This window comes from Haliotis cracherodii, unplaced genomic scaffold (genome assembly GCF_022045235.1).
Source record: "Haliotis cracherodii isolate W230 unplaced genomic scaffold, xgHalCrac1.p SCAF_2, whole genome shotgun sequence".
Lineage (NCBI taxonomy): Eukaryota > Metazoa > Mollusca > Gastropoda > Lepetellida > Haliotidae > Haliotis > Haliotis cracherodii.
This window is the reverse complement of record NW_027266275.1, coordinates 28,586,336-28,607,713: the sequence shown is the minus strand read 5'-3', so window position 1 is coordinate 28,607,713 and position 21,378 is coordinate 28,586,336. Positions and strand designations below refer to the sequence as shown.

Here is a 21,378-nt window from a genome sequence, read left to right as displayed (position 1 = left end):
TTTCCATTTTAGCAACATTATACTACATTTCTTTTCCATTTCAGCAATATATTCTACATTTCTTTTCCATTTCAGTAACATTATACTACATTTCTTTTCCATTTCAGCAACATATACTACATTTCTTTTCCATTTCAGCAATATATTCTACATTTCTTTTCAATTTCAGCAACATTATACATTTCTTTTCCTTTTCAGCAATATATACATTTCTTTTCCATTTCAGCAATATATTCTACATTTCTTTTCCATTTCAGCAACATATACTACATTTCTTTCCCTTTTCAGCAACATTATACTACATCTCTTTTCCTTTTCAGCAATATATACTACATTTCTTTTCCATTTCAGCAATATATACTACATTTCTTTTCCATTTCAGCAACATTATACTACATTTCTTTTCCATTTCAGCAATATATTCTACATTTCTTTTCCATTTCAGCAACATATACTACATTTCTTTTCCATTTCAGCAACATTATACTACATCTCTTTTCCTTTTCAGCAATATATACTACATTTCTTTTCCATTTCAACAACATCATACTACATTTCTTTTCCATTCAGCAATATATTCTACATTTCTTTTCCATTTCAGCAACATATACTACATTTCTTTTCCATTTCAGCAACATTATACTACATTTCTTTTCCTTTTCAGCAATATATACTACATTTCTTTTCCATTTCAGCAACATTATATTACATTTCTTTTCCTTTTCAGCAATATATACTACATTTCTTTTCCATTTCAGCAACATTATACTACATTTCTTTTCCATTTCAGCAATGTATACTACATTTCTTTTCCATTTCAGCAATATATACTGAGAAAAAAGTGTACAAAGGAGATAGATGGAAAAGTTTGTATGTTGTTCAAAAATCAGCAATATTCCAGCTATATAATGACAATCTGTAATTGAGTCTGGACCAGACAATCTAGTGATTGACACAATAAGCATCATTCTACAAAATTTGGACAGGATGCAATGCATCATCCACCAAGTCAGCAAGCCTCACCAACCAATCCGATTTATGTCAACTAAAATTAAATTCCCTACATTGTAAACCACAACACTCATTGATGGGTGAGTGAGTGAGTGAGTGAGTAAGACAACATTGAACTGGGTCAGCTTAATACATGACAGACGTGATGCATGTCTTACATGTTTACTATTGTTGTGTAAACAACAAGCACTGGTATGGTGCTGCAAATCTAGGATCATCATCATGGTGATCTGGGATCCTTGCACAGGTAAGGGAAAGAACTCTGAACAGTTTAATGTGCGTATGTTTTTCAATGCTTGAGTCAGCAACATTCCGCATATGACAATGCAGCCTGTAAATAATACTGACTGGTCCAGACAAACCACTGGTGGGTGTTATTAGCATCGTCCTCTTACTCGCCTCCTACGACAAACCTAGCAATAATTCCCACATGTTTCCACAGCCAAGCTACTTGCACCTTCCACACCTATGTAGCAGTGCATGGTGCAATGGTATGTGTGCCTTATGGTGACTTACTGTTGAAGAATCCTTTCTGCCAGTCATAGACAACTCCAGCAAACGGAGACGTCACTATTCCGGCCAGCATCATGTACATCGATACATTTGTGTAGTAACTCACTGAAAGACAACATGCAGCGTTAGAAACTGGCACTAGTCCTATAGTCCTTGCCAAACTGCCCAATAGAAAAGGTATCATAAGGACCAGTAGAAGTTTGGCATTTTTAAGGGGTTTGCTATATGTTATCATTATAAGGAATTGTGGACTTAAACGGTTAGTTTCTACCCCTGAACATGAAATAACTAACTTTGCTCAGTCTCGTTCTATAGTTGGACATTTTTGTGATAACATTAATGTGTTGATTTTTGTGTTAACATAATGTACAGGAGGTCACAGAATAAGGCATCTGAGCCATGTCCCCATGAGGAAGTCATTGACGACTGGGTTGAGAGAGGACAGGAGTATCTTACCTTGGCCGACGTACAGATTGTGGACATTTATAAGGATAGGGTTGAAAGAGGACAGGAATGTGTTACCTAAGGCCATGTCCCCATGGAGGACATCGTTGAGGATGGGGTTGAGAAAGGAAAGGAATGTCTTACCTTGGGCCATGTCCCCGTGGAGGACATCGTTGAGGACGGGGTTGAGAAAGGACAGGAATGTCTTACCTTGGGCCATGTCCCCGTGGAGGACATCGTTGAGGATGGGGTTGAGAAAGGAAAGGAATGTCTTACCTTGGGCCATGTCCCCATGGAGGACATCGTTGAGGATGGGGTTGAGAGATGACAGGAAGTAGTAGAAGCGTAGCTGCAGTATACTGAGCCAGAGGACGTGGAGGATGAATGATGATGACAGAATGCAGCTGAATAGTGTTGGCAGCTTTGGCGGGGACGTCAGCGGGGCCTTGCTGTCCTCTGGAAGGACACAGACAATACAATGCTCAGCCATGAGCGGATCATAGTAGAAGCGGTTCTGAGTCCATGTTGTGTTTCAGAATGTTACCTTTGTTTGTAAACTTTGGGGTTTAAATAGAATCTCTAACATGAATAATATCTACATAATTTTTGTTCTTAATCCTTAATGCATTTATTCCTTTTCTTTGACAGAAAAACAAAGCTGTGTGAGATCCAGCTAAAAAAGAATCCCCATCACGTAGCACCCACAGAAGTGGTGACGTCACACATATTCACATTATTGCCAGATCGCAACATCTGAAGACATAGTGGGGACACAGCTCTGCCACGGGTGGTCCCTTAGATGTAGTAATGCAGGATAAGTATACAAATGTCAAAAAGATTTAGATTTTACAAACAAAATTAACTTATCCTGCATTACTCCTAATGCATCTGAATCAGACGGTACGGAGGTGGGCATACCTTCAGATGTGATGCTCAAGAACCCTCGAAGACATCCAGACAACCATCCAACACAGCTCTAGTAAAGATTGGCAACCCCCAAACCAGTCCTGTCCAAGGTAAGACAGAGAGTATAAGGAAATCCCGGTAAAAGACAGTAATAGAAAATAGCATATGCTAAAGTCTAAAAACTGACTTACCAAGCCAATGCAAGTAGCATAAAGCCTACCTGTCCACCTCTGGACAACTGGAGATATTAGTGGCCCAAAACTCTGACGTCCTCCAAGGGCACGTCCTGCATGGTGGCTCTGATGGAGTAGTTGCTGTCTAGAGTCATCGTAGAAGCAAACACCCTGATGTCATGGGGATTTTTGGCCCTTGGAGGATCAAGGCCAGTGGCCACATAACCTTGAAGCAAGGCGGCACATAACCATAGGGAGATGGTGTTGCGACTGACTTCTGTAGTGCTTGTCTTGCGAGATGGGGATGAAAAGCCATTTCCAGGCACCACACTGTGTCTTGAAGTGGAATATAAAAACCTTCAGAGCCCTGGATGGACACAGAAGGAGTTCCTCCTCATCTTCAATATCCACAATCGAGGAAAGAGGTGGGATGGTGAAGACCCTGGGTTTTGATTCTTGGCACTGAAGGTCCGGCTCCCTGCCCCATGTGCTCAAAGTGGACCTGGATGATGTCGAGTGCGTGGAGCCAGTAGGAAGGTCATCTTTTTGGCGAGGCCATAGAAGGAAGCTGGGTGGAGGAGAGGCTCAAATGAAGGTCCACATAGAAAACAAAGCACCACGTTCAGACCCATGCATGTGATAGAGAGTGGGCCTTCTGATCGTCAAGGCGGAATGCGACACCTCAATGGCAGCAACATCACGGCCTTCTTGGTGGCCATTCACTCCATGTCGGAAGTTCTAAAAATATGACCAAGGTTCCAGAACTGCCAACACAAATTTCACTGCCGCCAGGTAGGTCGTGATGGTGCTGCCTTTGAGGTGTCCCATACTGTGCAGATACAACAGGTATTTGGCCAAATATTTAGGGGACGCCGCAGTGGGTGTTGGATGTTTGTGCACACAAAATGTGAGGTGAAGTGAAATGGGGTTTAACGTCGCGTCAAAGATTATTGCACATATATAGCGACGTGCATGTGTGTGTGTGTGTGTGGCTGCTTGTACTATTCCGGACTGATACCGATTTATAGTGCTAGCACACTGACATACCATGCCGCAGTTTAACATGAATACCCCACTCAGACACAGTATACTGACTCCGAGCCGACCAGTCCTTGTTTTAGCTCCTTAATGCCGAGCGCCCGACAGGGTAACAACAAGTACAAGTACCATCTTTTAACATCTTTTGGTATGACCTGGCTGGGGATCGAACCCCTGACCTTCCGCTCTCCGGGCGGACGCTCTACCATTAGACCACGGAGGCGGTCTCCACACAAAAGGATTCAAAAGAGCGCAACATATTGTCATAAAAGTCCCCAGAAGTTTTGGATGTCCAAGATGCTGACACATGAGACTGAAGGCCTGGGAAAGAAGCTTAAACTCTGTAAGAGCCATCTTCGTTTGGCCTGGATAGATCATCTGCTAAGATGTTCTGACACCCTGGGATAAGCTGGACCAGGAATTGCAGGCCCAAGCAATCCACCAGATGGAACAATCGGAATGTCTGCAGTAGCAAGGAGTAAGAGTGAGTTTTTCCTTGGTTGCACCGACTCCAGATCAATGTGATGTTGTCGAGTGAGATGGTGAGCTGGCTGTTCTGGAGCCAGTGTGATATAACCAGGATGAGCGCTTCCAATCCCAGGTTGTTTATGTGCCATGTGCACTGCACGTCGGACCACAGCCATGAAGTCATCTGGTCCTCTTGATGCACGCCCAACCCTGTAGAGAGGCGTCTATGAACAGGTGTGACGTTGGTGACAGCTGTTAAGAAGACTCTTCCTAAGACGTTTGACTCTATCGTCCACCAACTGAGATGAGACCTGAGGTAAGGCAATAGATTGACGGATACTGATGTCCTGATGTCTGATGTATGGAGCTTGGAACTGCTGGATAGGACGCAGGTGTAGACATCCTCTGATCGTCAGATCCTGGGCCGACATAAGTAGTCCCAAGAGAACTTGCCACTGGAGAAGTGTGTTGGGTTGCTGAAGGGCAGGTATCAGATGGCGTGGCATCTTGAGCCATCTGTCCCGACGAACCGTTAGGAGGTCCAGGCCTGTCTGAAACAGGCCTCCTATGAGTGAGTGAGTGAGTTGGGTTTAACGCCACGTTTAACAGTATTCCAGTTATATTGCGGCGTGTCAGCTTAATGTGGGAGGAAAGCCCGAAGCGATGCAGGTCTGAGATTTTTACCACTTCGGTGAAACCCACGAACATGCGTAGGGTGCTGACAAACCTAGAAACATAATCGGGGCGAACCAGGATTCGAACCCACAACCATAGGTTTCTGGCGTGCCCAAGGGACGCAACTCTGCACAGCGAATTGCGGCGCCTCAGACGACTGGGCCACCCATGCCCCTGGCCTCCTATGAACTGAAGTCGGTGTGATTGGGTGAGGTCCGACTCACCATTGATCCCAAAATCCTGTTGAAAGAGCATAGTAGATGAATCTGGATGGGATTACTGTTTTGGTGATGCAGGTGATTAGCCACGGGGCCATTGAAATACCAAATGGGAGGACCACCCATTAGTAGTGGACACCAGTGAATTAGAACCTGAGGAATTGGCGGTCCTGGAGGTCAAGACTGATCAGGAAATCATTGGCATTAATTCTGGTCTTGAGCTGAGAATGAAAACTGAAGTGCTTTGACCTTACATTATGTATGGAGTTATGTTTACATGCAGACTATTATTTTTATTATCAAGTTTCTTTCTGCGTGACACAAGTGCTTTAACCGTATGTATTTGGAAAACTAGGCAAACGGAATTAACCAACAAGTGTCTGACTGATTATCAAAATCAATGTGGTAAAGAAATCAAGCCGAATTGTTTTGTAAAGCTGACATCTGATTGGCCCAAGAACCTACTCTTCGTTCAGTTAAATTGGGCGATCAAAGCTCACTAAGGGTTCACTTGACATGAACTTCTACAGATGCCTCGCCAAATCTTCACAGGGAGGTTTCATATCAGGGCAATATATTCTATTTAAATGAATGTCAAGGTCATGGTATCCTCTACAGATGGAACACTACCCAATAACCTGAGGCTGACCACAAACCTTTCAATGGCTGCTTCTTCCCAACAACTATAACACCAGCTTCCTCCGCCTTCTCCAGCAACACTACTGATGGCGCCTCCCCGTCCTCCACCGTGTACGTCACCTGCTCTTGCGGGGGTCGTTCCTCTGGCTTGGTGATGAATCCTCGGGGCAGGAAGAAGAAGGTACTCACGATCACCATGCTGTGAAGACCCGTCACAATCAGGTATGAGTTCTGCAGGGAGAAGCCCCTCTCAAAGGCAATCTGTAACATAACCAGGTGAGTCAGTCAGTCAATTGGGTGCAGCATTGCTGTTAACAGTATTCCAGTTATATCACGGCATGTCAGCTCCATACGGGGGGAGTGCCCCAAGTGATGGAGGTCACAGACGTTTACCACTTTGGCGAAACACATGAGTTAGGGTATGGTTGTGATAAACCTAGAACAAGTCTCAAAGTTGCGACTAAAATGGTCGCCAATGCGACCTAAATTTCAATTTGTCTACTGTCTAAAATTCAGAGGTAGCCAAATGACTACCTTGAAAAATATCTTGTGGCGACTAAATTCTACTTCTACACATGTAGACACAAAAATAAACATGTCTGCTACTAATTGTACTTGCAAACAATTCCTCCAGAAGTCAACAATGAACCGAAATACATAAATATATTAATGTAATTAGTATTTTATTTTAGTTCATAGTTTATTGGATAAGCAAGGATATACCTATGTAATCTAGTAACATAAATTGCATCATTGTTCGAATTACAAATAACAAAAATCAAGTACAGTTTCCACTAATATACAATAGTAGTTATTTGATAAAAGATAATTTCAAATGCTTTTGGGTAAGTACACTATTGGCTCAACTTCTTAATTTTACCACTGGCTACCTGGAACAAAATACTTGTAGCCATATGGCTACTTGGTAAAAATTTAAACTTTGAGGCCTGTAGAAACATAATTGGGGCAATCCGAGATTCGAACCACAATGACAGGTTTTGGGCATGCCCAAGGGACGCAACTCAGCATAGAGAATTGGACGCCTTAAGACGACTGGCCAACTGTGCCCCACAGGTGAGTGATTGCTGTTTTCCACTGCAGTCAGCAATATTCCAGGAATATCATAGCAGTCTGTAAATAGCTGCTTCTTGGCCACCCAAACCATTGCAAGATAAACGATCTACGTCAATAGGTACGATGACCCAGAATCAGACGAGGCATAAATTGTAACACCCTGGATACTCATTACAGCAAGTACTGGGTACAGCAAGTACTGGGTACAGCAAGCACTGGGTACAGCAAGTACTGGGTACAGCAAGCACTGGGTACAGCAAGCACTGGGTACAGCAAGCACTGGGTACAGCAAGCACTGGGTACAGCAAGTACTGGGTACAGCAAGCACTGGGTACAGCAAGTACTGGGTACAGCAAGTACTGGGTACAGCAAGCACTGGGTACAGCAAGTACTGGGTACAGCAAGCACTGGGTACAGCAAGCACTGGGTACAGCAAGCACTGGGTACAGCAAGTACTGGGTACAGCAAGTACTGGGTACTGGAGCCCACCCGTGACTCCCTGCAGGGTGAGGAAGCACATCAGTCATGGAGAAAACACAATACAAAATGTGTTTTGATCCTCACTGAAGTCTCATCACAAATGTAAAAAAACAACAGCCCATAATTAAGTATTGTAGATTTATGTCTGTTTTCCTTGGCGAGTGTTTTCATGTTACAGAGGAGACAAGATTTTGGTGGTCATATGGCAACATATTGTTGTGCTTGTGACTATATATGATAAAACTACAAAGAGATATTTTATGCAAACAAAAAATGATGAATAAGAAGAGCATACTCAGATACCACACCTTAGGCCATGATCTTAATAATTGTTGGATCAAGTGTGAAAATGACAACTTTTCTGAGAATTATGAATGTCAAAATAAAATTTATGAATGAACACTATATTCCACATTTTAAAAATAACAAAATATTTACAAAATGTACATTTTTAAAAACAATCCATTTTTCATGAAAACAGGGATGGCAAATGAGTGACCTGACACACATAATATAATGGCCAAAATACATTTACAAAACAAAGGCCACATGGGTTATTGCCCAGGTGAGCAACATCTTCCCTGCCGCTAATCAAAGGTGTTTACCTTGATGACCAGTTGTACTGCAGCAGATATGTCAAATGCCCCACACAGCAAACCAATAATTGTGGAACTCCCTCTTGAAAACAGATTTGCAATCTGAAACAACATAAAAAATTGTACAGTGATCCTTCGCTACAATGCTACCTTTGGGGTCCAAATAACTGATGAGCATTAAAGGGGAAGTGTACACGCAAAAATCACTTTCTTTCTTTTTCTAAACAAAACGCAATTTTAGAATTAGTTAGTATCTGTGTTTGAAAATATATACTCATTTTTTTCACAGTGAAAGTAGGAAGCTCACAATAGTGTGAAAGTGATATGCCGTTATGAGGCCTTCGTTTTACGAGCGAAATAGGCCTGAGTTATCCCCCTTAGATTATGACGTAATTGGTGCCAATTCAACTGGGTCCCTGTCTATTCTCAAAGCAAAAGATATCAAGGACCAGTTTGCGGTAAAACAACATGGTCTACGACACACTCCGGTGCAGGGTGACTCAGCATAACACAATTCTGGCTGGCATATGAGATGCTAGAATCACAAAACTGTACCTACACCACGTGAAGCGGCTCTAACAAAGCATGATGACGTCATAATGTTTATCAATTGGCACCAATGACGTCATATTGCAAGGGGCATAAGCCATGGTGTTTTTGTTATGGAAATAGAACACTTGGTAAATGTGAAAAATATAAATCGTTTTAGTGCAAAAAATATGTTTATTAAATATGATGTTTTTATATTTTTGTCTATGACACTTCTATGTTAACACTTTTAATGTGGAAAAAATACAAGAAAAAATGGTTCATTTCCGTGTGAACTTGCCCTTTAAAGATGATTACCGTAATTTAATATTACCCACAGAGGCACAGATATTGAAGTTTTACCTTCATTAATTCTCCTCGAGCATTACAATTTTACTGCATGCTGATTGGCTAGTGATAAATCTGTTGAAATATATTGTATATTTGTATGAGGGGCGTTCAATAAGTTTTGCAACTTCAATATAAGACCCAGTCGCAGAATATCTTTTGCACTTTCATTGTTCAATATAATCTCCATTCACCTCAATACACTTATTCCATTTGTCTTTCAAGCTTTTAATATCACTTTTATAGAAATCCGCAGATTGGCCCCCTAACCACGCCTCTTTGGCAGCCTTTATGTCCTCGTCATCCTGGAAGTGTCTTCCACGTAGGGCAGATTTCATTTGCCGGAACAGGAAATAGTCACTGTGGGGCTAAGTCTGGGCTGTAGGGTGGGTGATTTAACTGTTCGAATCCACATTCACATATGGCGGCCACATGCGATCATGGATTTCTTTTGCTTTGCATCCCTCCTTGGTAAGGAACTTTATTACAGCGCATTGTTCATGTTTGAGAGAATCCATGATTGTGATCACCCTTAGGTGAATGAAGCCATCACATCTAACTCATTGTTATGTCTGGAACTTGTTATGACACGTATCAACCTGATGTTATGACTAGTGTCACACCTGCCACAAGTTGACATTGTTTGTGTAAACCCAAATGCCCAGTTGCAAAACTTATTGAACGGCCCTCGTATATAGTGATGTATATAGTGACGTATATGTTGATCAATGCTGTACCTCTAATGCCGCTGATTGCAGCCTGAGTGTCATAAAGTTCATTACAGTTCAAATTGGCTAGTGTCATGTTATGAAGAGCAGTAACAACATGAAGCTGACCTCTGATGGCTATCATGGCTACTGGCGACTGGCCATGTTCCCACACAAGCGACACCACCTTGTGTGTCAGGCAGGGTGAATAACTCGTGCCAGTTTATTGTCCATGATATTACAGCTAGTCCCTTACAATTGTTCTATAGTTATGTTTGTGAAGTGACGTCATAGTAATGAGGCAATTTCAACAACAGACTGACGAAGCTCATGTCTCAGTTGGAGGCAAACAAACTGTAATTCTTTGCAGGTTCTTCTTTTTATATTGTCTTGTCATAATAAAAAATCGGCAGTAAATTATCTGAATCATTATAAAAAATTAAATTCCTGATCAGCAGCCACTGTGGCCAACTGATCCCCATTTTAGCTTCTCGGCCTTGAGTGAGTGAGTGAGTATGGTTTAACATTGCTTTTAACAATATTCCAGCAATATCACAGCTGGGGACACCAGAAATGGGCTTCACACATTGCACCTATGTCGGGAATCGAACCCAGGTTTTCAGTGTGACGAGCGAACGCTTTAACCACTTGGCTACCCGACCACCCTTAGCCATGAGTGAGGTGAGTTTGGTTGAAATGAGGTTTAACATTGTCTTCAAGATTATTTCACTCACAGCGACGTGCATGAATGTGTGTGTGGCTGTTGATGCAAGTCTGGATGGAAATACCATGCTATAAGCCGCGAGTGAGACCTACCATGCCCCAGAATACATACAGGGAAATCCTTCACTACCTTACATGTGTTCAGCAACCCATGCTTGCCATAAAAGGATATTATATACTTGTAGTAAGAGGCGACTAACGGGATCGGGTGGTCAGGCTCGCTGACTTGGTTGATACATGTCATTGTTTCCCAACTGCGGTGAGCGATGCTCATGGGGTCAATCACTGGATTATCTGGGTCCAGACTCAACTACATACAGACCGCCATCATATAGCTGGAATATAGCTGAGTGCGGTGTTAAACAGCAAACAAACAAACCTGTGTGTTGGTGACAAGAAGAGGGATACCGCCAACCCCAACCAGGGTAAGTCCAGGGAAGATTAACCAGGGTATACCTGAAATATTGTTTTTAAAAAAATATCAGTACTAGTGATTGAGTGAGTGAGTTTGTTTTAACGCTGCTTTGAACAGTATTCCAGTTATATCACAGAGTGTCTGCTTAATGTGGGAGGTAAGGCCAAATTGATGCTGGTCAAAGGACATTTCATCCACAATCAAAGGTTTCTGGCATGTCCAAAGGATGCAACTCAGCAAATAAATGCAGTACGAGTGAGTGAGTGAGTGAGTGAGTGAGTGAGTGAGTATGGTTTTAAGCCGTGTTTTGCAATGTTCCAGCAATATCATGGTGGGGGACACTAGAAATGGGTTCACCCATTGTACCCATGTTGGGAATCAAACCCGGGTCTTTGGCGTTTCAAACAAACGCTTTATCCACTAGGCTACCTGACCGCAACAAATGCAGTACTAAGGAACATTGATTGGTTATAATTAACATAATCAAAACTTCCATGTCTTGATGTCCTTGGACAGATGGCAGGAATCAAACAAATAAGTTATCTGGCAAATTGAAGTACATGTCTATGCAAGCGCGAAAATCACATGATCAAATAAGAAAGACAATTTATATTGAAGGAAATCCTGCTTGCAACGTGAATCTGTCTCTCCATGAGGACTCTACATACCTTGGGATACAAAGGCAATCATCAATGTCCCTGCCACAAACGTCAGCCTGGAAATGCAAGGAGTTTAACATGAGTATTTCACATCTCAACTGTGACATGCATGACCTTTACACAAGCTTGTCATACATCACTGAAGCATCTTACATCTATCATGTCCATAGTTACAAAAACTCTTGTGACACATCATTAATTCCTATAACTGCTCCAAGTTTTTTAAGACAGTAAACGAGGCTCCTATTCAAATGTATCCTGTGAAGATCTGGGCTAGAATTGGTCTTCTGTAACTTATGCTTGTTGTAAGAGGCGACTAACAGGATCGGGTGGTCAGACTTGCTGACTTGGCTGATGTACGCCATTGTACCCCAATTGCGTAGATCGATGCTCATGATGTCAATCACTTGATTGTATGGTTCAGACTCGATTATTTACAGACAAGCTGTCATATAACTGGAATATTGATGTGTGCAGCGTTCAACAACAAACAAACATATTCAAATGTGGAACTTAACAGTTTGACAAATATAATGGGACACAAGACAAACGCGAAAGTAAGTTTATATCAGGGCCAATGGTTTTTAAAAATATTTTGTGATTTTTCTGTGGTCCTCTTTGCTATTACATCTACATGGCGTCCGTCGATTGGTTGTAATAATGAGTGAGTGAGTGAGTGAGTGAGGTTTAACGCCATATCATGGTGGGGGACACCAAAAATGGGCTTTATCCATGTCAGGAATCGAACCTGGGTCTTCAGTGTGATGAGCAAATGCTTTAGCATGAACAATCTGGGGGTTGAGTGCATCAACACAACCAAGGGGGTTGAGAGCATGAGCAACTATCTGGGGTTTGAGAGCATGAACAACAACCTGGGGTTGAGAGCATGAACAACAATCTGAGGGTAGAGAGCATGATCAACAATCTGGGGTTGAGAGCATGAACAACCTGGGGGTTGAGAGCATGAGCAACAATCTGGGGGATGAGAGCATGAACAACAATCTTGGGGTTTAGAGCATGAGCAACAACCTGGGGTTAAGAGCATGAACAACAACCTGGGGTTGAGAGCATGAACAACAACCTGGGGGTTGAGAGCATGAACAACAATCCGGGGGTTGAGAGCATAAGCAACAACCTGGGGTTAAGAGCATGAACAACAACCTGGGGTTGAGAGCATGAACGACAATCTGGGGGTTGAGAGCATGATCAACAATCTGGGGTTGAGAGCATGAACAACAGCCTGGGGGTTGAGAGCATGAGCAACAATCTGGGGGATGAGAGCATGAACAACAATCCGGGGGTTTAGAGCATGAGCAACAACCTGGGGTTAAGAGCATGAACAACAACCTGGGGTTGAGAGCATGAACAACAATCCGGGGGTTGAGAGCATAAGCAACAACCTGGGGTTAAGAGCATGAACAACAACCTGGGGTTGAGAGCATGAACGACAATCTAGGGGTTGAGAGCATGAACAACAACCTGGGGTTGAGAGCATGAGCAACAATCTGGGGGATGAGAGCATGAGCAACAATCTGGGGTTAAGAGCATGAACAACAACCTGGGGGTTGAGAGCATGAACAACAATCTAGGGTTGAGAGCATGAGCAACAATCTGGGGTTGAGAGCATGAACAACAACATGGGGGTTGAGAGCATGAACAACAATCTGGGGTTGAGAGCATGAACAACAACCTGGGGGTTGAGAGCATGAACAACAACCTGGGGTTGAGAGCATGAGCAACAATCTGGGGGATGAGAGCATGAGCAACAATCTGGGGTTAAGAGCATGAACAACAATCTGGGGGATGAGAGCATGAACAACAATCTGGGGTTGAGAGCATGAGCAACAATCTGGGGGTTGAGAGCATGAACAACAACCTGGGGGTTGAGAGCATGAACAACAATCTGGGGTTGAGAGCATGAGCAACAATCTGGGGGTTGAGAGCATGAACAACAACCTGGGGTTGAGAGCATGAGCAACAATCTGGGGGATGAGAGCATGAGCAACAATCTGGGGTTAAGAGCATGAACAACAACCTGGGGGTTGAGAGCATGAACAACAACCTGGGGGTTGAGAGCATGAGCAACAATCTGGGGGTTGAAAGCATGAACAACAATCCGAGGGTTGAGAGCATGAGCAACAACCTGGGGTTAAGAGCATGAACAACAACCTGGGGTTGAGAGCATGAACAACAATCTGGGGGTTGAGAGCATGAGCAACAACCTGGGGTTAAGAGCATGAACAACAACCTGGGGTTGAGAGCATGAACAACAATCCGGGGGTTGAGAGCATGAGCAACAACCTGGGGTTAAGAGCATGAACAACAACCTGGGGTTGAGAGCATGAACAATAATATGGGGGTTGAGTGCATGAACAACGTCCTTGGGGTTGAGAGCATGAACAACAATCTGGTGGCTGAGAGCATGAGCACCAACCTTGGGGGTTGAGAGCATGGGTAAAAATCTAGATCCTCAAGCTATGGAGACATAATCAGTCAGGAAAACAGTGCAACCATCCCAGCCTGTTTTCAGTTAGCTCTTATGACAAGCTCTCTGATACCGTTCTGCCCCTGGGCATACATACATGGAGAGAACTCTGGTGACTCTGGTGCCAAACTTGAAGTTGATGTGACCCATAGCAGCACATCCGGCACAGAACAAGGTGGATGCCACAGTGAAGACCAGGTTCAACATGGAGTCCTGCGCCTCACAGCCTGCTGCAACAATGGTGCTGTTGTTCTGGTCGGGGGGGAGCACTGAAATGACAGAACTAGGAATGTAGGCTGACTGTACACTGATTGTCAACCAGGGTTATAATTTTACACAAAACTGAACACAGTAGGATCACAAACAGACAAAATAACAATAGAAAGTCAGTCTCATTAAATCTGATCTTTTACTCGGATATGATACCAGTCTGCATGAGTGAGTGAGTGAGTGAGTTTGATTTTATGCCGCTTTTAGCATTATTCCAGCAATATCACGGCGGGGGACACCAGAAATGGGCTTCACACATTGTACCCATGTCGGGAATCGAACCCGGGTCTTCGGCGTGACGAGCGAACGCTTTTACCACTAGGCTACCCGACCGCCCCCAGTCTGCATGAAGATCTGAGGACACAGGCGGTAACGTCAGGCAGACTCTCTACTTAGCCATTCTGCATCAAGGCTTCTCTACAGTCAGAAAAGCATATCTGATTTCTGTATTTCGAAATCAAATATAGTCGGGGAGTTGAAAAAACATTGAAAAAGTGAAGCAGCATCAACATATTGTTGTGGATATTCTATACATCCTGCAATCCTGCAATATACAAAAAAAAATTAAAATTTTTTGTTGTTTAACGCCACACTAAGCAACATCCCAGCTATATGACAGTGGTCTGTAAATAATTGAGTCTATACCAGACAATCCAGTGACTGACAACAGATGCATCGATCCACGCAATAGGGATCGAGGACATGCATCAACCAAGTCAGCGAGTCTGACCACCCGATCCTGTAAATGCCTCTTTTGTCAAGCAGAGTCACCTTTTAAAGCAAAAGTGAGTTGCTGAAGTCCTATTAAATCCCGGATCTTCACGGGTCCCAAAACTGTGTGCTATCAAGGTCAAATATTTGTGTTCAGAGTTAACTTGACAAGACTTTCTATGGTGGTTTTGTCAGGTCTTCATGCAGAGAGGTAAAGCTCTAGGTCTTCTAATATAGAATATTTCAACACATTTTGAAAGAAAATGACCAAGTAATAGCCATAAAAAGTTTCAGCTTTTCGTTTGGTTGAAATGCAAAGAGAACATGATCAAATCAAGGTCCAAATTTGAAACATCGCAAAACACGGACACTACTGAGTCCCACTATAACAAACTACATAGATCTATGTCCCAAACTTAATTACATTTTGAATCTAAGGACTAAGTAATGACAATAAATAGGTTTCTCAATGTCTGTCATGGTGGCCATGTTTGAAGTTGGATCAGAATGTTATGAGCAATTATCAGGCACCATAGTTGGGAGATTCAGACAATGGTTCCAATCCATCGGCCTTGTTTTAGCAGAGATGTTGTAAAAGTTATCAACGGGCAACCAGACCACGACATAGGCTTACTTGACTTTCTGTCAGGTGAGCTAAACATGTCAGTTACTAATCAGCAGACCCTCCCCAATCTTCTCTTTCCTGTTATAAACCAAGATTTATCAACCTTAATAACTTTAAAAAGGAAGGAAAACAATGTCCTCTCAATTTGATATGAAGCACTAATTAAGGATTTAAGTAGATCTGTTCATAATAAATTCCTTAATCTACTAGTCCTGCTAATGGAGTGTCCTTGATTAAGCCATAACAAATTAGTTGCTATAATATCATCCCTGCCCGACTCACGACTAACCCCCTGACAAATTCATGTTTTGTGCCCAAGTGAAATGTTTAGAGCACTGTATCGTCAGCTGTCAAATGGCCATTTCATGTTTACGACATGCTGTAAACTGGTCTACAACCGACTTTCGGTGTGTGTCTGCCTATTATCTGCTTGCTGTCACCTGTCAATATGGTGCTCACTATTTAGAAAATACAGGAGGGTGTGCACACCATTAGAGACTGGTATGCCTGTCCTTTGCCAGAGTCAATGACTCTTCAACAAGTTTGCTTGTGGGGAACTTGACAAGATAACGTCAATTGAGGATAAATTCATAAACGCACAAGTACAGGGATAACGAAAATAGGGTTGACACATACATGTGACTACTACTATTGAAATCGACATACAGTGTTCCTTTGTTATTGTGTCCTTCAATATAGCACTAGCTCGGTTATAGCGCGCGGTAAAGCATGGCTCCCAAACTTTACCAACATTTTCAATAAACTCAAGTTTTCCAAAGACACGATGTTTTCCCCCATCTCAGAACACATTATCTGTTGATCCAGCCTTTGAGAGCTGGAAATACATTTTAAATGGTAAATCATCATGTCTAGTGATGTTTTATATCAACTTCATACTCTTACTGACCAAGTTTGTTATAGATCTACCTGCTTATTCACCTAAAGGGATAAAAATGTGTTTTTTGTTTTTTTTGAAAGCGCATATTAATACTCAATATGACTCGACCTTCGTTAATCCGCTGATCATCTATAACGCTCTTCAATTATTTGGATCACGAAGGTGGCGTTGTAACGAGGGATCACTGTATATTTATTATGTTTGTTATTTCAGTGATCTATTGTTCATACCTAGGTGTATGAGGTGTTCATACCAACTTGACGACTTTAATCGAAAATAAAAATTAAAAAGCCTCCCTCCCCAAGAAGCGGATGATAATCAAGCAATTAATTTATAATGGCCTTAACCAGCGCATCATATTTAAATTTTACAACCAGGGTACTTGAAAACACAGGAACAGCCCATTCTCCCCCATTTTCTCAAAGCTCAAACTTCAAAATATCAAACAACTACACAAGTCAGGATTGTACAGGTAAAAGTACAACAGAAACTAGCAATGAATTATGAAAAAACATGTTACAAGATACATGTAAATGATCCTGACGTTTGATCATTTTGATAGATATGAAACATTTAGGATTTAAAGAGATAAGACAGACAGGCATAAAGCAGCATGCCAGTAGAGGTAACCTGCCCCCATCCCCCCTAAAAAAACCCACACCTGACAATGACATAACCATGTTTCACAGAAATCTGAATAATAAGCTTGGGCTTGATATATTTTGACCAAAATCTTTCCAAAACGGGGTCCCATCTAAAGAAGGTACATACTTGAAAGCTTAAGAAAGGATAAACATCGTTTTCTATCTTGTGACCTTGACCTTTAACTTCATAGAATGTGACAAGAAATTCCTAAGTCCATGTAAAACAGGTCAATTGCTTGATATCCATAAATGTCATTAATCTTTGTGCCATATTCAGAAAATATGATACAATTACACTGTCACTTTTATCTCAGAGGTGACCTTGACCTTTGTTATAAATGTTGTTGAGGTGGGATTTGTTAAGAAAGGCGTAAATATACTCACTGCCAAAAAGATACTCAAACCATAGAAACATAGAGAGTAGTATGCACATTAAGAAGAGAAGTTTCCAAAGAGTACCACTTAATGACAAAACTAGCAATCAGTCAAGTGTTACCACAGGGTGTCTTTATTCTTATCACGATATGTTACTCGTGATTTCCAAACTTTACACGCAAATCATGTACAAGACAAATGGTTCATCTTGAGTCATGAATCTATGACGTCACACGTTTTGTGTTGTTTGTTTGTAAACGCCACACTCAGCAATATTCCAGCTATATGACGTCCGTCTGTAAATAATCGAGTCAGACAATCCAGTGATTGACATCATGAGCATCATGATCATGGGATCGATGACATGTATCAATTAAGTCAGCAAGCCTGACTACCCAATCATGTTAGTCGCCTTTTATGACAAGCATAGTCACCTTGCTGAAGACCTATTCTACCCTGAAATCCTCACATGTCGACGTCACATGTGATGTGTTCTTGAGCAACATAACAGAATGTTCATTTGTGCATCGAACCATACAAATATCTCTTGAATATATGGTAAGGTATGGTATTCGCGTTTCTTTTGGCAGTGAGTATATAAAGTTTCATTCCTTTTGACATGGTAGAGGGAAGCATGTCCCAGTATCTGACAACTTGAAAGAATAACATCTAACGTCAAAATAATCTCTGTGTTATGTCTTAGAAAAATTATTTTAATCTTAAACAAGTTAAATGTTGAATACAAATGTAACTGCTATATTTGTAAAAAAACGCAATACACATGCCTAGTGTACATGACTACAAGCATGCAGAAAGCCATCTGCCTCACTTATATATATGGGTGTTGAGTTGTCCAGTGGGCTGCTAGTGATGGACAGACGCAGCATGTTGCTTGTCTTGTTGTCTGGTTCTGCCACTTGGCTCTCACTACACAAGTCCTGGTACACGAACTTGGCCTTCAGGATAAAGACAAGGGAGCTCCAACCATAGATGAGGCCTCCAAACAGCATGGTTTCCACAAATGCCCACACCACATACAGATAGCGCAGTCTCCCCGGGCTGGCCATCATGTCTGCTGGAAGGAAAGGAAACACTGTCGTTTTATTATGGTTACAAAATATACAACTGAATATCTTACTTACAGATAATGGGAAATAGTGGATTAGAGAAAGTGGGCCAAGCGGTGGTCACCATAAACATGATATATGTCAACTGATGATGAGCATCATGAATACAGCTAGCCAGTTTCCAACAGTGTTTGAAATAATTCAAAAACCCAACAAGACAGTTGGGCAGATTACCCACTCATGTTGCCTGCCCATCTTGATTGTTACCTGCCCGCATTCAGACATCATAAATATTGAAAAATCGTGAAACATTAGGAACAAATTTCGTCATGATTCATTTGAAACAAGCACGAAATACTCACATCCCCCGCCAATATGACATGTCGGGTGTGTGCAATGCATTAGCTCCTGTGAACTATGTTCACTGGGCCTTTTTGTAAAGAAATATACTACGTTTTTCAAGATCTGCTCTGGAAATGAGGACTTCCTCCATTTTCAGTCTAAATCAAAGTCGTTGCCATGGAAACTCGTAAAATAACTTAAAAAAAAATAATCCCAAACTATCCAAAGGCACCAGTTCACCACTAGACCTATCAATGTGCAAAATATGGTGAAGAAAAATGGTACGGTTTTCAAGATCTGCTCCGGAAACGAGGACTACCGCCATTTTCAGTCTAAATCAAAGTCGTTGCCATGGAAACTCGAAAAATAACTTTTTTTAAAATCCCAAACTATCAAAAGCCACCAGTTCACCACTAGATCTATCTATGTGCCAAGTTTAGTGAAGAAATATGGTACGGTTTTCAAGATCTGCTCCGGAAACGAAATGTGACGGATGGATGGATGGACGGCACCCATTCCTATATCCCCCTTCCACTTCGTGGCGGGGGATAATAATGCAAACAATTACTTGAGAATACACGAGGAATCCTAATAAAATTGAATACTTTATAGTTTTAAGATTATCTGACAGTCGGGCAGGTGCAGGAATCTTTCGTGCAGACAGAGGTGAGGTGAAATGGGGTTTAATGTCCCATCCAAGATTATTGCACTTACCATATTCGACGTAATAAGCGCCCGCGGCGATTTTTGCTAATTATATTGGGTATTGAACAATCTCAATTAGCACCCCTTCCGATTGATCAATGTAAGACTTATTTATTCGTGTATAATACGCACTCAAGTTATATGCATCCTTAATTATGAGCAATTAAATCCTGGAAAAATATATCTGTCGTACATAAACATTTCAGGCTGTCAGCATAAACCACGAAATTTACGATCTTTCAACTGTTTTTTTCCCCACCAAAATATTACTTAAATAAGAACTCACAATTTCTAATTTTGAGAGCACCATGGGCGTTTATTACGTCGAATACGGTATATAGCGACGTGCATATACGCGTGTGTGTTTGTGTGGCTGCTTGTACTAGTCCGAACTGATGCCGATTTATAGTGCTAGCTCACTGAGATACCATGCCGCAGTTTAACATGAATACCCCACTCAGACACAGTATACTGACTCCGAGCCGACCAGTCCTTGTTGTAGCCCCTTAATGCCAAACGACAGACAGGGTAACAACAAGTACCATCTTTTAACGTCTTTTGGTATGACTCAGTCGGGGATGGAACCCCGGACCTTCTGCTCTCCGGGCGGACACTCTACCACTAGACCACGGAGGCTGTCTGTGCAGACAGAGAGAAAAGTTACCAGCCATGGGCAGTAGGACAGGCTGTTATTTTTGACACTGGTTTTCAATAATGTCAGCCAAGGTTTGTTCCCATCGGGAGTCACATTGCATTATGTACATAGAACAACTAAACTGAATATGATACATTCATGATGCATGAGCCTTTTTGTAACCATGGCTTCCACAGCTTTGGCCATGTTTGAGTGAGATCGGTCGTTAAGAGTTTGGTAGGGCTTCGTCTTTACCTTGCTTTAGCAGCGGGATAACTGCAGCATGTTTCCATGCTTTGGCGACTTTGCCTTTGGACCATATCATGTTGCACAACTCAGTGAGTAAGCTCTTGGTTTGATCAGGTAGGTTTATCAAGTGAGTGAGTGAGTGAGTATGGGTTTATGCCGCTTTTAGCAATATTCCAGCAATATCACGGCGGGGGACCCCAGAAATGGGCTTATCACATTGTACCCATGTCGGGAATCGAACCCGGGTCTTCAGTGTGACGAGCGAACGCTTTAACCACTAGGCTACCCGACCGCCCCAGGTTTATCAAGACCAGGTACAGTGCCTTTTCTATGTTATACGGCATCATAAAACTCTGTCTGGATATTGTATACCAGATGCTTGCTTTGCAGCTGTTTAATATCGTAGGCATAAGCCTCTGTTCCTGTCTGAATTCTTTGCTGCAATTTTTGTTGCAGCTGACAGATGAGAAGTGCTCAGCTAGAATGTTGGCCTTTTCTTTGACTGTGTGGGCGTTGGCTAACTTGGGAATTTTTGTAGGTTTATGCTTACCCCTGATTGCGTGTATTTTGCTCCAGACTGATTTGGCATTTGATTTTATTTAGAGATTTGCAGGTCTGCCATGACTCTTTTTCAGAAATGCCTATGAGGTGTCTTACTTTTGTCATGGCTGCCCAAACTTGGGAGAGGGCTGATTTATCCCTTTTTCATCTATTAAGGGTTTTCTTTCTCTCTCTCCTAGCTTTTGCTATTTCCCTGT

General features: G+C 42.1%; 1 protein-coding gene across 3 annotated transcripts in view; it reads right to left on the bottom strand.

Annotated features, from left to right (window-relative positions):
* LOC139467939 (equilibrative nucleobase transporter 1-like) overlaps positions 1-21,378 on the bottom strand; it is a 35,617-nt gene that overhangs the window by 7,170 nt on the left and 7,069 nt on the right. For 2 of the 3 annotated variants that reach the window (XM_071249533.1, XM_071249534.1), the window contains exons 2-9: positions 18,453-18,695; positions 14,198-14,369; positions 11,625-11,671; positions 10,921-10,997; positions 8,245-8,337; positions 6,103-6,346; positions 2,245-2,424; positions 1,528-1,629 (exon numbers count right to left, since the gene is read on the bottom strand). In XM_071249533.1, coding sequence (XP_071105634.1) covers positions 1,528-1,629; positions 2,245-2,424; positions 6,103-6,346; positions 8,245-8,337; positions 10,921-10,997; positions 11,625-11,671; positions 14,198-14,369; positions 18,453-18,693 — 1,156 coding nt within the window. In that variant the 5' untranslated portion in view covers positions 18,694-18,695. Of the gene's footprint in view, positions 1-1,527; positions 1,630-2,244; positions 2,425-6,102; positions 6,347-8,244; positions 8,338-10,920; positions 10,998-11,624; positions 11,672-14,197; positions 14,370-18,452; positions 18,699-21,378 lie in introns of all 3 variants that reach the window. The other variant, XM_071249532.1, reaches the window with a different exon arrangement.